The 16,914-nt window shown below is 37.1% G+C and overlaps 1 protein-coding gene across 3 annotated transcripts in view; it reads left to right on the plus strand.

Annotated features, from left to right (window-relative positions):
• LOC105619507 (tetraspanin-5) overlaps positions 1 to 14,302 on the plus strand; it is a 121,399-nt gene extending 107,097 nt beyond the window's left edge. The window contains exons 4-10 of one of the 3 annotated variants that reach the window (XM_012201023.1): positions 233 to 307; positions 1,329 to 1,427; positions 5,995 to 6,123; positions 6,239 to 6,289; positions 7,868 to 7,978; positions 12,764 to 12,880; positions 14,234 to 14,302. In XM_012201023.1, the coding sequence (XP_012056413.1) occupies positions 233 to 307; positions 1,329 to 1,427; positions 5,995 to 6,123; positions 6,239 to 6,289; positions 7,868 to 7,978; positions 12,764 to 12,880; positions 14,234 to 14,302 (651 nt within the window). The remainder of the gene's footprint in view (positions 1 to 232; positions 308 to 1,328; positions 1,428 to 5,994; positions 6,124 to 6,238; positions 6,290 to 7,867; positions 7,979 to 12,763; positions 12,881 to 14,233) is intronic. The other 2 variants (XM_012201025.1, XM_012201024.1) reach the window with 2 other exon arrangements.
• Positions 14,303 to 16,914: the final 2,612 nt, after the last annotated feature.

The raw sequence follows: 16,914 nt of genomic DNA on the forward strand, positions 1-16,914 counted from the left end.
AAGTAAGTTTACTTACTAAAAGAAAATAAGTAATACGTTAAAGTAAGTAGGTTTAAGTTAGGTACGTATACTAGTAAGTAAGGTACGAATAGATAGTACTCTCCTTCTCTCTTCCTTCCCTTCCTTCTTCTTCTCTCTCTCTCTCTCTCTCTCTCTCTCTCTCTCTCTCTCTCTAATTTCTTAAACAAATCTCGACAGAACTAATTTTAATTAAATTAATTTTATGTTGCAGTATGCGATATTTTTAGCGCTATTGCTGTTAATGGAAATGACTGTCGGTGTTTTGGGATTTATCTTCAAAGATTGGGTAAATATTCTATATTTCGTATAATTTTAATAAAGTCATCATATACAAGTTATAATACAATAATAATTACAGGCAAAATGTGCCAAAATATGAACGTGTATATATGTTTAAAGATATTTGCAGTACAAACATATAAATTTAGTGAACATTAAAATAAGATATTATAGGTAATTTGTAACTATATGATTTAATATTATTTGTATATTGCTCTGTGCGCATTTAATTATTCATGATATTTCGCAGATGATATTTCGCGGAACAGACAGCTTTCCTAAAATTTATCCTGCACAATTATACGCAACATTTTCAAGGCAAGTGTTTCTCGAGATAGTTCCACTGCATTTATTCGTAATCGTTTCTACTTATCGCGTTTATTAATTCAGTAGTTACGAGAAGCGTAGTTGTTTTATCAAAGCGAATATGCCGAATGCATTGTACAATATATTCGTCGGTGCATATTTCACAATCTCATTCGCCGTGAGTATATGTATACACCCGCGCGCGAGGAAGACGAACACGTATATAGAGTACAGTCTAGGCCGAGCGCCGACGAAGTTTGCGTATAATTATGCAGCAGGAGAGTTCCTGGGTTACTAATTAATTCCATTAACCGTATCCTTTAAACATGACGAGAATTTTCTCACGGTGGAAAATTTCGGACAACCAACAAACGTGCCATCGTATCCCCGTACTTGCACGCAGCTCGCGTTTTAATGTGCGCCATTTTACTTTACGACCGTCGGAAAGTTAAATTCGTCCTTGAGTAATTGCAACACTTGTGACACTCATCGATCATCGAGAGGAAATATCCTGAATTGGAAATTACTGATCGTAACAAGACTTTGTAAAAATTACGAAACTTCGATGCACGATCTTATCAGATTTTCTTTTTTCTTATTTCGAGCGAAAAAATTAAGATAGATAGATCGAAAAATTTTAGAATCGATCTCAGAATGATAATTAATTAATAAAAAATAGATTCAGTGACGTTAATTAATATAATATTTTATTCACTATGCAGATAAAATCACAAGCTACGGGGGGCTTCCAAGCGTTCATTATCCACTACAGAGAGGATCCTGATCAGCAGAATCTCATTGATTGGATTCAAGAAGATTGGGCAAGTTGATTATATCAGAATTCAATTATATTACCATAACTATTAAAGTAACTTGACATACGGCGCTTCCTTCGCGTTTCATTATCCCGCCGGAATATCGAATCTCCGAAACCGAACGTATACCGGCAGCCTTTATAAGTAGGCGTACTCGCATTTCTAAGGAGTGCAGGAACTCGTGAGGTCAGACGGCTCCCGAAACGCGAAGCTCGCGCAAACTTTATCGAGTAGCCGCAGCACGAAAATCTGGCCAGGTCCAGATTCCGAATGCCACGCGGCGGCATCCAAATGGCGCGTAATATAGTAGCATTCGACAATCGATATCCAGTCATCCAATTGTGGTTTATGAGATTTCAATAGAACCCGCTCGGGTACACTGCCGCAATTTCGGTAATCCTATCAGTAGAAGCTAGTCGATGGTAAACCACACACGCGCTCGCACGTTGCACCGCACGTTACTACCGAACTAGATCTACCGAAAATTTCATTCGATTCGCTATACTTTACGAGCACGGGGCGTGACAGTGATTTACATTCGGCCAAGTATCTAGCAGAACGAGAACCGCGAGAATTAATTTAACCAACGAATCCGTCGCGCGGTTAGTGGAATTCAGTTTGAGTAAAAAGCGGACGTTCGCCACAAGAATGAATGAAGTCGATATCGAAACATGCCGCGAGAGGCATGTCGTGCGTCGTTTCATAGCCATACAGACGTGACGTAGATTGTCGGATTCATCGATCAATATGTACATACACACATAAATTATTACGCGACGCGGGCATATACGGAAACATTTGCAAACTGATTCGGTTAATATTTGAATGCGCGGGTTTTGGAACCGCTGATGAATCCGCAAGCGTCGAATTACCACCACAATTCCATCATCGGTGGACCATCGTGTCTAACGGATTCTCATTTCATGATCGTTAATACAACAATTCGCATTTTAACAAACTACACTGTAAAATTCACAATTATATCCAATTGGATGTTATGATTAATCATTTCTATAATATAAATCTGCCTCTACTCAATATGTCGTTGCTAAAACAATAAACAATTTAACTCAAAGACGTATTATAATTTTAATTCAAATCTAGTATATTATTTACTAAATGTAAACGTCAATATGGACGTCGTTTACTTTGAAACTAATCACAAAAATAAATTTATTATTAATTTATATTTTGACATATATGGAAGTTAAAAATAACAAAATGTTATTTTTTTATTGAACTTGAGTTGCTTCTTTAGATATCTCCTATTAATAGTGTAAATAATATAAGATTGATAACACAAGATTATATAACATTCAGGATTGCCAAGGTTGTCAGAAAATAAATTTTAAAATTCCCTGATTTTTTTCAGGTTTTCCAGATAAAAATAGAAAATATGTAAATTTTAACATTTAGACTCACGGATTGCAGAAAAGCTAGCCTATATTATTAAAAATAATGCAAAAAAAGCTTAGTAGCGTAGTACAATTTTGGGTGCAAATTCAAGCATAAAAAATTAATTAGTTTTGGAAAAAAAGAATGCAGTTATGACGAAAAAGAGGGATCAAATAAAAATACTGAATAAAATATAAATTTTAATTATTTTATTAAAATCATTTAAAGCACAAGTTTTGAACGTATTTGACTATAAATATCATATATAATATTTAAAACATTATAATAATTATTGGAATAGGAGCAGTTTCAAAGAATTATGAGCAAATTTCGAAATTCCAGACTTTTTTACATTTTCTCCTGATTTTTCCTGATTTTCCTGATTTTCTAGGTCTGTGGCAATCCTGAACACTTTTTCAGTCTAATTAAAAATTATCAGAAATTATATTAATTGAATACATTTATGAGGACTCTATTCTTGAATTCTGAGGTTAGAGATCTTCACAGAATATGGCCACAAGTGATTCTGTCAAAATCCTACGAGAGAAAGGATATGTGTGTGTGTGTGTGTATATATATATATATATATATACACTTCTCTCTATACACTATTTTACTCTAGCTTATATTGTCTCACTTCTATAATCTCTTAATTGAAGTTATAGAATGAGATATTATAAGTTAAAGTGAGATCTGTATATATATATATGGGGAAGAAATGTATATCTATATATATTTTTCTATTTCGTAAGATTTTGATAAAATCGTTTAACCACATTCTGTCAAAGATCACTACGAAGACATTGCAAATTCTATAGATTTTGCGAACGTTGTGACACGTTTATATATATATACAATATCATGGTTCACTTCGGATGCAATCATATTTTAGAGGAATAAGGTGATTCCGTCTTATCTAAAGATATGACTGTCACTTTCAGCGCGGTATCATCGAATTCGTTAATCGATGGTCGGTCAACCAATTGTGGTTTACGAGATTTCAATAGAAACGCCCGGTATGTCGGCGCGCAATTCCGGCAATCCTATCAGCCCTAGGGAAACCGAGGCACTATCGAGTTGCCATATACCGCATTGTCTGATCCCGTCGAGATTCACTCGGTACCATTTATAGGCGGTTAATGAAATGCTTAGTACTTCGACTTCGTGTGGTGGCACGGAGCGTATTTACCGTCGCCATCCCACTTATCAATTAGCTCAACTTGGCCGATTTGATCCGATGCAATCGATATACAGGATGTATCAAGAGAGATGCGTACGTCGGCAAACGAGAGAAATTCTATCCTCCAAAGAACTTTGAATTGATTTTTCCATAATAAATATTTCATTCTACAATACCGCTCTACACTACTATTCTTCAATATTGATAAAAAAAATCTAAATTAACTTTCTCGTTACCATTCAGAAATCGTATAATGACGATAACAAACTGAAATATATAATACGAAGATTCTATTACATTCGCCTGAATTTCGATTGTATTTCATCGTTATATGTTCTAGGTCTATCAGTTTAAGCGTACAGCGAAATTCTCGACCGAAGAGAAATCGATGGCGAATCGCGCTTGTTGTTGATCTCTCTTGATGCAACCTGTACAGCCGTCGAGCGAATAATAATTAAATCCAGCTACAATCGGAAACTCGTATCTCGTATCTCAATACTCAACTCGCATTCGCATCTCGTATGAATATTCCGCGCGCCAGCGTTTCGTATTATGAATATTTGATTGAAACAAATTGAAACGTTACCGCACGAATAATTTAAATAAAACAAAATGAGTACGCTGAAAACAAATCAGTTAAATTACGTAGTTGCCTGGAATCCAGGCTTGATATTATCTTTCAATGCTCAACACCGAGCTTTCCCTTTCTCCGTTTCCCTCGATATCGGCTTTGCGTGATAACCATTTCTTCTTATATCATGATAAAGAGAATCTAATTAATTGAATTCATAGGAAGCACGTGCGAAACGACAAATGAGGCACTCTCACATGCAACTCCGTTATTAATAATTGAATTCGTGATATTCTCCCTATCGATTTTCTATTTTTAACCCTATGCAAGAATCTAATACACTTCGCGTTGGGTAATTCATTTTTATGCTGTTTAATTAAACGTGAAATATCCCCCATCTCGCGGCGACTGTCGCACCGAGAAATATGAATATTCCCATGGTTAATTAATTATACGATAGAATCAGATACGTGTATGTTCGCTCGCTGGCTGATTAATCAAACACATATAGCATAATATTAACTGTGTAACATATGTTACACTTATTATTGGCAAGAGATTTTCCCAAACGAATTGGCATTTGCAAGATCGATGGATTAATTATTGCAATCGATGCAAACGCTATTACACGATTATATATGGAATTAATATCACGTTTAAAGAAAAATTTATTATTCTTTATAAAAAATTCATCTCTTTACTGATTCTTACATTTAATAGCCGAATTAGCGTGAAAAAAAATTACTGAACCCATCAATGAGGACACATACGGGTAATCGAGAAAGAAGAATAAAAGTTTCAGACTCGTATAGAAGACAGATATTGGGGTTTAATGAAGGTCGGGGATTTCGATCGCGACCAAGCCTCCTTGCCAACTGAATCCAACTCACGTCATTCCACGGTCTTTTTCCTTGCCTTAATACCCGACTCCTTATAGCGAGATCTTTTTTTCTCTTACGTTTATTATCCCAGTGTCTCCGGGCCGGACGATGCTTTCTTCCTTTCTTATCGAATTGATCCTTTAAATCGCGTATTTAATATTGCTCCGGCTGAATATCCAGCGCCATCGGAATTATTTATGATGGCGTTTGAAATTCATACTCGCTCGTGATATTCATCGTAAATTCGACTGCGATTGATCATATCGCCGCCAATGATGCAAAATATTCCGAACCTTAGAGAATATTTTGAATGCGATTCCCTGACTTCGCGGTCTCGCACGGATAATATTCTCGTCTGCAAACGAAAATTGCGGCGAGTTTCCTGCCCAACTATCACATAGAAAACGATGAAATCCTATAGATGTGTGGATCGTAAAATCTGTATAGCATATAACTATAAGAGATTAAAAATATAACGGTTTTGTTAATATATATGTATATAAATGCATGTCGTAATATTATAAAATTTGTCATTTTATTTTTCAGTTGCAATGTTGCGGCATCGAAGGCCCGAAGGATTGGGACCGCAACAATTATTTTAATTGTTCGTCGAGTGATATAGGCTCGAGGGAAGCGTGCGGCGTGCCTTTTAGCTGTTGCAAGCGAAAACCTAATGTAATTCTCTCTATTACTGATTATAGTATTCGCGTTGCTACCGCATTGCAGAATCATTTTCCATCGGATACTAATTCTATTGTTGAAAGTAAAATCATCTTCTTATTTGTTTCAGGAAATCATTAAAAATAAACAATGCGGTTATGATGTAAGAAAGCCCAGTTACGTAAGTATAGCATCTTTATTCTATCGTTAATATCAATAAAAACATTTCTTAATTAAAATACTTATTTTTGTCATATGATAAATAATTTTAGTTTATCGTAAAAAGCCCGATTTAAAAAGTTAATGATCATGAATTAAGTAAGATGCGAAAACTACAGTTTTCCTTATTTTCGATCAAATATATTTTTGTCCCTTCTTACTTTATGTTCCCCGTTCTTTGTATTGGTCTTTAAATTCATCCTGTCTCAAAGTCCTTTTATCATAATTATATCTAATAAATTCCTTTATTTTTCAAGAACTATTGTTAACTTATATACTCTATACACTCACATATTACGAGTAATAATGGCATCCCGACCATTTCTAGTTTCGCCTTGTTTCCGATTCGAAACTTGCGTCATTTTGTACTACCGTTACGAAAGTACGGTAAACCAAGTGGAACGTGTCTCAGAGGGGCCGAATAATTTGTCTTTGGAATCGCGCTCTATCGCGCGAGGCCAGATTCGAGATAGCGAAGTAGTTCTCCGGGGTAGTTTTGCGCGGGTCGCGCGCGCACGATTACACAATGTCTACAAGCGCGGGCAAAAACGATCCGGGTCAAGAAACTGTGGAACTTAATTAGAGAGAAAATGGTCGAGTCCAGAGGACGAGGAGAGAAAAGGGAAGATAGGTTGAGGGCAGAGGGATAAGAACTTCTGTGGAGGCTTTATTTTAAGAGTAGGTATATCATTCCCGATGTAATGGCACTAAGCCCGCCCCTTCGCTAATTACGCTTTCATCGAGAGAAGCCCTCGCCTCGTCGCTTAATTATATTTTTTTGTCAGAGAACCATTAAATGCGCCGCGATGCGTTACGGGCTGATAAAATGCGAGTAAATAAATAATGATAAAGCACTTTTTTCCGAGCCAGTGTATTAAATGTCACCGATATTATCTATGTATATCACGGCCATCACAGGTACGCGGTATCGTACGTGTCGTATGTAAATTAATAACAATTAAATTCGAAACGATTATCATATTCGATCAGTTTTAGTTTGGAAATAAAAATAAAAATAAAAACTCCAAACGCAGTCGAATCACTGCGTATTCCATAAAAATCTGCTACGAGGAAGAGAATCGACGTTCCGTGTATACGCGAATATATCCAGTCTTTCAATCGTTACACCCCACACTTCACGCAACGACGAGCATCACGAATACCTTACTATATTTCTCTTACTTTCCTCCTGTGATTTAGACTAAGTTATGCCCGCGCGTCAGTCGATAAACCCTCTTAAGTTTTTCTCTCCCCTGGGGTGTGCTTTGTGGGTTCTCGTGGCATAAAAATATATTTATACGTTCGTTATGGGTCGCGATTAAGAAGAAAACGCCATTGTCGTTTTCTCATTCACGCCCACAGAGTACGCTCTTGTTGTCGTCAAGGGAGGGAACGAAGTGTAGTACCGAGTGTTTATTTTTGCGTTATCGGTGAACAGCAGCCACAACCAGTGGCGTAATTTCGAGTCTCTGAGCTCGAGCAAGTACTCTTGTGTGTTGCTTTTTAAATTATTTCTATTTATCCCTTCGGGCCAACGCAGACGGGAGAGAGGAGTATATTCGAGCGGGGTTGCCTAAGAGCGGGTGAGGAGTGGCTAGAATTGAACCTCGTACCCGTCGCTGGTACCGTGGTCAGCACCATGGTTCTACAGGTACTTTTATCCTGAAAATTCTCATCCGTTAAGCTGGGAAGTCTCAACTTTCTTCGTTGATCAACTTATTAATAATACATCGATCACTTTTTTCCGCAAAATATTCTACTTAAAATAACTCGGAAATCAAAATATATGCTGCTTTTACGTAAACAAGTTTATAAAAAAAAATCGAGCTAGAATATTATTATTAAAAAAAAATCTTAAAATGGTAGATAGGACGTTTAGATACTATGGTATAAAATATGGTATAATATATATTTTTCCAGATTTCCTATCATATTTTTCCAGATACAGTTGTCTACGTAAACAGCAATCCTCGAGTGATATTTCTATTTCCGCGAGTGTTCCTATTTTATTCGGGCGGAATTGCACGGCGACGAAGAATCTCGCGAGAAATATGAGGCAACGCGGATTTTCAGAGGAACCACCGCGCGCATGAATTTCGCGGCAGAAGAAATACCATACCAATATAACGTTCGCGAGCACGGAGATTGATAGCGCGACCGCCGTCACGGAAGGGAAAGGAAAGTACACGGACTATCGTTCGTTGCACTCGGCGTGACATCCGCGCGAGCATGTATTTCCATCGTCTAATACGTAACGCACGCTATTATACCTCAATGGCATTTGCCTTACTTACCTTTCTAAAGGCGTACCTACGTGCGTGATGAATATTCTAGACGCGCCGATCGATCCATTTTTACACCGACATACGGTGCAAAGACCGGAAAAAGTAAACTTGGGCAAGAACCAGGCAGACGGAGCGATCGACCGAGTACGATGCAAAGCGGTTTACCGTTTAAGCTTTAATTCCATTAAGCGCGATGCTTTCCGCGCGATATGTCTTGACGCGACTGGCATTACGCGCAAGAAAGTTACAATTTCCCAGCTTCTCGGTTACTTCAATAAAGATTCGCTGTTTTGCGAACATGATCGCATGTATGTTAGATGTGTAGACGTAACAAAATTCTGCACAAGTCTCAAAAATCATCGCCGAATGCCCTTTTTTAACCGAAGAGTTTGAAATTATTTATCGTGACAATTTAATTTCGAGTCGAATGATTTATGAAAAGAATCACTGCAATGAAAAGGACATTCGGTGATTCGTATTTACGTCACGGTAATGTTTCACGACAATCTGTATATTTCATATATTTCATATATATCGTTTCAATTTCTGCTTGATACGTTTTGTTCGGTAGCGTACGTTCGTTGCATTATCAAATTTAAAAATACCATTGTTATATATTCGCTTAAGCATATCTCTCCGTTATATGGGTCAGATAGCAAGTAAGTATCAGGAATGACGTGTACATCGTGTTTCCGATACATTTTGTATCAATATGCGACAGCTGAGGGAGAATCGATACGGTAAGTACTACGTATATCCCGCTTCTAAACAAAAACGTTACGCGTATGGTACAAAACTCACGGTATGGTATAGCCATTGAAGCATAACTATCCGAAGGAATTTTGTGTTCCGCATGACAACACACGGTTCGTATTACAGTATTCAGTTGCGCGTATACAATGTACACCAAGCATCTCTACTGAAATATATGTACTTGTGCAGATTTGATTTTGCAAAAACCGAGTATGCCGAGTAGCCACTTCAAATATCTGCCAAACTTATGGTCAACATTTATGATAATGATTCTTCATAGGTAAAGTTTCAAGAGATAATATTTGCGTATAAGAGTATCAATATGCGTAAAATATAATGGAAAATGTATGGAAATCTCATCTATTTTAGTTTTCATATTATATTTTACGCACATATTCTTTTTACGCAAGTATTACGATTGCTTGTTGAAATTTTATTTAATTATTGTTAATTCTCCAAAAAATGTCACATGATTTCGAATGATAACCGTCTCGTTTTTTCATTTTTTTTTCTCTTTTGAAAACGCTACTTTCTGTACTGTTAAGCATATTATATTTATATACCTTAATGAAGATAGGAGCGTAAGTCATAAGCGCGTGCATCGTTTGCAACAACTATTCTATAAAAATGTTTATACGAAGCTGGCACGCGATGCAATAATATAAGTTTTTCTTTGTCTTATAATCAGTATGGTAAATTAACTTAACCCACTGCATAATCTTGGCTAGAATTATATTACCTCACTCCGATGCGCAACAAACATCCGAAGAACCAGTTTATGCGTCATAAACATGAGTGTCTCTCTCTCTCTTTCTCTTTCTCCTCCCCCCCCCCCCCTCCCTCTCTCTCTCTCACAGAACGACTATATTAATTCCATGCTAATTATTCAAATTTCAATTTCGCGGCCGACGAGTTTTATTGTTATTTCGACGATGTTCGCATCCAATTACATCGTAACAAGATTGCATATTGACATATCGGCTGGTAAACTGGCATACATTAATGTTACATTAATTGACACGTTTAATCGAAAATTATCGAGAAATTCATAATTAAATTTGCTATTAAAATGCGATTAACTTAACCGTTGGTTTGTCAATACGCAGCTACGAAATTAACGATTCAATGGGGTGGTAAATCGATTTGGAAAAAATGTCGTATTGCGCGATCAGAAAATGCATGTAAAATTGCATTTGCAATTGCATGTAAAATTGCATCTGGTAATTTTTCACGTATCAGAATATCTCAGATTCACGTTGATTTTTTTTACATACTGATTGAGAAAGATTATCATAAAGTATATCGGGCCATAAAGTAACATCGCTCGAGCAATTATACGGTAGAATTACATACGAGGCCGGCCGACTGGCCGAGGCACAGAATCATATTACGTTAAAATCACGGGATTATATTACTATGCTAGAGCCCGGGATTATGCTACGCTATAATCGCGCGCTTATCTATACGCTAGCGCGCGCGATTGTACCGTGCCAGAATTGCGATGTTATCTATGCTAATACAGCAGATTATAGTACGCTAAAATAGGGAGGCTGCCATCGCTGTGCTGTTCCGCGCGGCACCCGAAAAACGTCCGGGAAAGGATCTCGTCATGAAGTGAGAAATGTTGGCAAGTAGTTGAACGAACAATGGAGATGAATAGAGAGAAACGAGTGGCACGTTGGCTTGAAAGGCTTTTTCTACCGTCAAATTAATCTTCTCTCGCCCGGCGCTGAAAAATTTTCGCCACTCGTAGCTTACACCCTGTCAGAGCCTCAATTAACTGCGCTTAACCAAAGTCACGTTGGGTACACACCAGATCCTCGTCGTCTATTTTCCGCCTTCGGTCTTTCCCAATCTCACCGATGTCATCGCGCACATCGTCGGCCGCTTTGACACGCGCGCGCGACGTTGAAGAGCCAGAATAAATTAGCAGTTTCCGCGCCCACGAATCTTTCGATAGGGAACGTGACGAAAACTCTTAAGTAATTAGGGCATCTAACGCTCCGCTAATGAGAGAGTCGCACAATATCGCTCGCTGTATATCGAGGAGAAAACGGAGAAGGGGGGAAGAACGATATTGAGGAAAAGTTGGGTAGCGAAGAGGGATAGAAGGTGTAAATGAAGTAGCAGCTTGAAAGCCTTGCGTAGTTACTCCTCGGTTCCTTGAGAGTAAACGCGAGAGGCACGGCGTAACAGAATGGGCTTGTTACTTAGGCTCTTTCTCTCCGCCCATCCCGACCGTAAATGCCCCCTGCATGCTTTCCCTTTCCGCCTTCCGCTCACCGATGTATATGTATATATTTTATATATATATATATATATATGTACTATGTTTTCTCGAGTACGTGCCTTCCACTCCCTCCGGTTGAAATCTTCCTCCGTTTTCTTCTTCCTCTTTCTTCTTTGAATCTACTTTACGATCCTGGCTCGATTTGCGCCCCTCCGGCGCAGTCCGCGTGCCCCGTTCGTTCTTAATAAATTAGGTTGTTACCTTTATATGACTGGAAATTGAAGTTACCGGCAGGAGACTCGCTAGAAAATTTAAACGGCGAAATTCATTGTTCGGGTCGTGACCGAGAGTCAGGATATCGCTCTTTTAAAAACGTCATTCTCATATATAACGTACGTTACCGTTCTTTCGCTCATCCTGAACAAGCTTCCCTCCGAGTGATATAGTTCTGCTGGTGGAATCGTGAAAAACTCTGAGAGGAAACGCGTCGACCGGACCAAGTACCTTATTGAGTTTTCACTTAACGGAACGAAGAACGAGGTCGAGTTGGCGGGACGTAAAAGCGAGGACGGTCTGACCTTTTCAGTGTTCTCGCGGGTTCTCGCCGTTTCCGCAACCGAGAGTTATCATCGGTGATTTTATTCTCGCTCTCGTTCGTAAGCGGTTTTTGTGCTCCATTTATGGTTATACGAGCGCATTGTAATCTTTTGAAACGTTGATGCGTTATAATTCGTTCGCGATAAATAAATCTCTTCTTGTAAGGACAGAATAAGATTACTGTAATATAGTTTAAAATATATATCCAACGTACAGTCGCATTAAAGTATCGCATTCATTATTGTAGTTGATTAACTATGGTTGAACTCAACATTGATTATTATTGCCGCAATTCGCGTAAATGGCGAAACGCACGTCGCGACGAACGTTTAAATCGATTACGACACGTGCGCATTAAAATAGCAACCGATTGACGCGATCGACGGTAAATCAGAGTTACATAAACAACGGTGCAGCTATCCTTTCACTTTCTCTACGGAAACCTTCACGGAACTAACTAATCGCCATCGAGAAATTATCCTGGATTAACAACTATAATAATAGCGTAACATCGGGGAAGGGGGGACAGCTGAGGTAGGCAAAGTAGCAGTTTCCTTTTCTTTTTTTACAGAACTTTGAGGTCGCCAAAGTGATTTACGAAAAAGGTTGCATACAAGCCGGCGAGGAGTGGATAGAACGAAATCTCCTCGCGATTGCCAGCGGTGCAGTTGGTACAGCATTCACTCAGGTATACGTTAGTAAAATGCCATTACCATAAGTACAAGCTCCGATCTTTGGCACACATCGATAAACTTTCAACGAATACGTGGAAGTACTTTGACTTGACTCGCGAGTAATTAACACTTTGAATCTCTGTACGTTCAACTCAACACGTTCAATATAATAATACTTAATAAATTAAATAATGAAGCATCAATTGCGGGGCATCAAGATAGAAATCTTGGTCGTAAAACATTATTTTGAAACGTCTAGACGTTTTGTGGTAGTTGAGTCTTTTAAAATTCAGTTCGTAATGGAAAACTCAAACTCTTAGTACAACTCTCGCTTAATTTTCAATTTGCGATTCAGATATATTCTATGTCGCTCAAGATTGCCGTCATTGATTCAAAGTGTTAAAACGAGATTTTAGCGTTTCTCGCGATTATTCATCGATGCGGACCGCTGCATTATGGAGCCGCCATTGTATACCCTAAAGGAAATAAGGTGAGACTTTACCGTGCTTGCAATGTTGACTACCTATTTCATTCGCAGTGTTACATGCGAAAAGACGTAAAGTAGATGCGAGATACATAATAACACGTAGCTAGACAGCGCACGTGCGTTTATCAGTAATATAGAGCCTCTCTTGAATTTCATTAAAGGGTTTTAAATTCGTGCTTACTTTGTGTAATGAATTTTCATATGTTAAGTGTACAAGTAGATATGCCAAAGCATGTTGATATTGCTCGTTATATTAGAACTTATCGATTGCATCTTAATGTTATGTTACGATTCAATTCTTCATATTAATTGTATTTACTAATTATGCGTATTTTATATTTAATTGTTCAAAGTTAGAGATATATATAAATGTAGCGCATACATTAATAATAAGTATAAATTTTTAAGTAGTAGTAGAAATTTAATTTCAATAATTTTCCTCAACTAAAAAAATGTATCGATTCTTCGATAAATTTCATATGTTGTATCAATATTTTATATTTAAATTTCTGCAGTTATAAATAATACTATAATATTAGCATTTTCGCAAATCTAAATCATGGCATTTTCATTAATTATTCATCAATTATTTTAAACATAAAAACATATGGATTCATAAATACAATAATAAATGATTAAAGCAGACATTTAAATTATTCCTGCTAAATTGAAAGAATATTTTGTAAAATATTCTTGGAAATCGATTACTTGATAGCAGCAAGAGGAATATTATTTATATTTGGAAAATCAATATTAGATATCAATTAAAATGACGATTCAAATGTTCATGAATATTTTGTGAAAATGTTGAAAAAGCGTTTCTAATTATCGTGGCTATTTTGCGGCAAAGCAATAAATGGAGTGTCCTTGTTGTTTTCAGATTCTGGGAATCTGCTTCGCGCAAAATCTGCGCGCGGATATATTCGCGCAAAAGGCGAAGTGGCATTGACAATCGCGTGCCCCCACGGCAGTCTAGCATCTTATCTTTATAGATGCTAACCGGTTACGTTGATTGAATTACAAAGTCTCGACGCAAACTCAGCTCTAACGAGTGGACCGACTGGATATTTTCCCGGACGAAGAGAAGACAGATATTTCGAAGGATTTTCACGATCGAGGCAACAGCGCTGACCGGATGCCGAATGCGATTCTCCAACGATAATCAGATTTGCTCGACAGTGCTGTATTTCACACCGCTCGAATCCTTCGACTTGTAAATAACTGAGAAACGGTCGCGTGCGATGACCCCGTCTTGCTCCTTCCATACCGTCCAATCGATTAATCATCTGATTTGTCGAATAATGAGAGAAATTGATTGTTTCCAAAGTTTATTTTCATTCTTTACAATGCGCTAATTAACATCGCTCTTGAATAGATTTCTTATCGTAAATATAGACGGAGTAATTTTCAAAAGTAATGAATTTTTTTTAAATATTTAAATATTTAAATATGCACACATATCGTTTATTTGTGGCATTGCAATTTTAATTATTTACATCTAACTTTAAAATATATTATATATTATCTACATCAGGGACTTATCCAATTTGAACTCCGGAGTCAAAATGCAAAGCCGTCGACGCAAAAAAATTCAAGGGTAAAATTTCGGAAATTGTAAAGTGTTGATACACATCTGAGTGAGCTTATCATTACTTTACAGTCTCTGAAATCTTACATTGAATTTTTTTTGTATCGATGGCTTTGCGTTTTGCTTCCGGAGCTCAAATTGAACAGGCTTGATCTACATTGAATTATTTCTATACAAAGATTATACAGAGATATACATTTGTACATGCAAGTATACATTACAATCAAGTTTATATAGAAAAGAATATTTATATATTGAAATCCATTTAGATTGAATATATTACTAACTTAAATTTAGGCCGGTATTCATTGGCCGGTGATTCGTTCTTTTCAAGATTATCTTAAGTAATGTGATTATCTCAAGCTCTGTGATTGGTTCATGTCTAAAAGCTGTGCTTAAGACGGTTTTAAATATAAGAACTATTGTGAATACCGGCCTAAATTTAAGTTAGTATTATAATATATTTAATTTCAGGGAGTCAATATTTAAGTTAATATTATAATATATTTAATTTCAGGGAATCAATATTTGGAATCTAATTATTATCATCCGACATTAGAATAGAAAATTTATCTCGCAGTATATTTAATTCATTAAGATCAATTTCTCTCACTATCTAACATCGACGAGAAGATGCTGGTTATCGCGACGCGAGCGTACAGAAGGAAAATTTTTCGACGAGTGCTTCGCAGAAAATCGTCACGAAATGTCCGATGTAACGTTTGTCTTCATCATCGGAGTGAAACGTCTCGATGTTTCATCTTGACGTCTACCTGCGAAACGTATTTACTTCTTTGCGAAGAATCGTGCGCTAAAATATTTCTCTTAAAAATTGCGAGATCCAGGCATCCACTTTCAAATGATTGCATCAAACATTTCATATAGATCTAATATTCGAAATTGAATCTTTTAAAAATCGTGGAAAAGTTTATTTGTTCAATGCCACTCAAATCTGCGAAATATTTCTCGAACAAAAAATTTTATATATAAATACTTGTACAATATTAATATATTTTTTGCTAATATTTCTTTCAAATATTAAATTAACTTTCATTTCAATGATATACAATATATGATCTACGAATTTCTTCAGCATCAAGAATATAACTCTTTTATTAAACATACTTTGATTGTATATACAAAATGGATATTCTGGAATCGGATATATTCATTCTGGTATATCCGGACTACTCAAACCGACAAGTCAACAAGCGATCACAAGTGACACTCAAAGCGAGGGACTCGATTCCATGGAAAATCGATACTCTTAAGGCAAACAATGGAATCTCATCCGGTGCCTGGTACTTGCAATTCGATCTCTCTCGAGACGTCTTAAGGTTAATGTTGATTGCATCAACATCGATTATTGTCGCTAATCACAGTTAACTGCATTTCGTTTTCTACGTAAATCGAGGCCACAATTAAAGAGACAGGAGATTGTCAACCAAAATTAATTAATCCAGCCTGCCAACGTAGTTAATTTTCAGGCATTAACATCAATTATGGCTAACCTTAATTATTGTTAATCGAATATTTTTTATTGAAACTCAATTATATAAAACAAGAAATGAATGCATTAGCGAAGTTAAACGATAGATACAACCAGCTCCTTCCGGGCTCGCACAAAACCGTTCGACCGTTGCAGGACACGGTCGACTGTGGAATCCCGTTCTTCTCTTCGGAGACGAGAAAAGTCGATACGTTTCGCACGTTTAGGATAGAAAAAGACGCACGAATACCCTCGTCCAGAATTTGTGAGCTATAATGTGTCGAGTCATTATAAGGTCAACGTAACATCGTCGTGGGGGCGCGGTGAACGAGAGAATTCGACTTCACCGCACAAGTGAACCATTAACAACTCTCCGCCGTGACAGAGAACGGCAGCCATACAACATATACATGTATACAATAACTTTTTCCTGTTTCCAATCGGTCGACAAAACGACATAATAATCCACCGTGCCACCTCGGGC

The sequence above is a fragment of the Atta cephalotes genome (genome assembly GCF_000143395.1).
Source record: "Atta cephalotes unplaced genomic scaffold scaffold00022, whole genome shotgun sequence".
Lineage (NCBI taxonomy): Eukaryota > Metazoa > Arthropoda > Insecta > Hymenoptera > Formicidae > Atta > Atta cephalotes.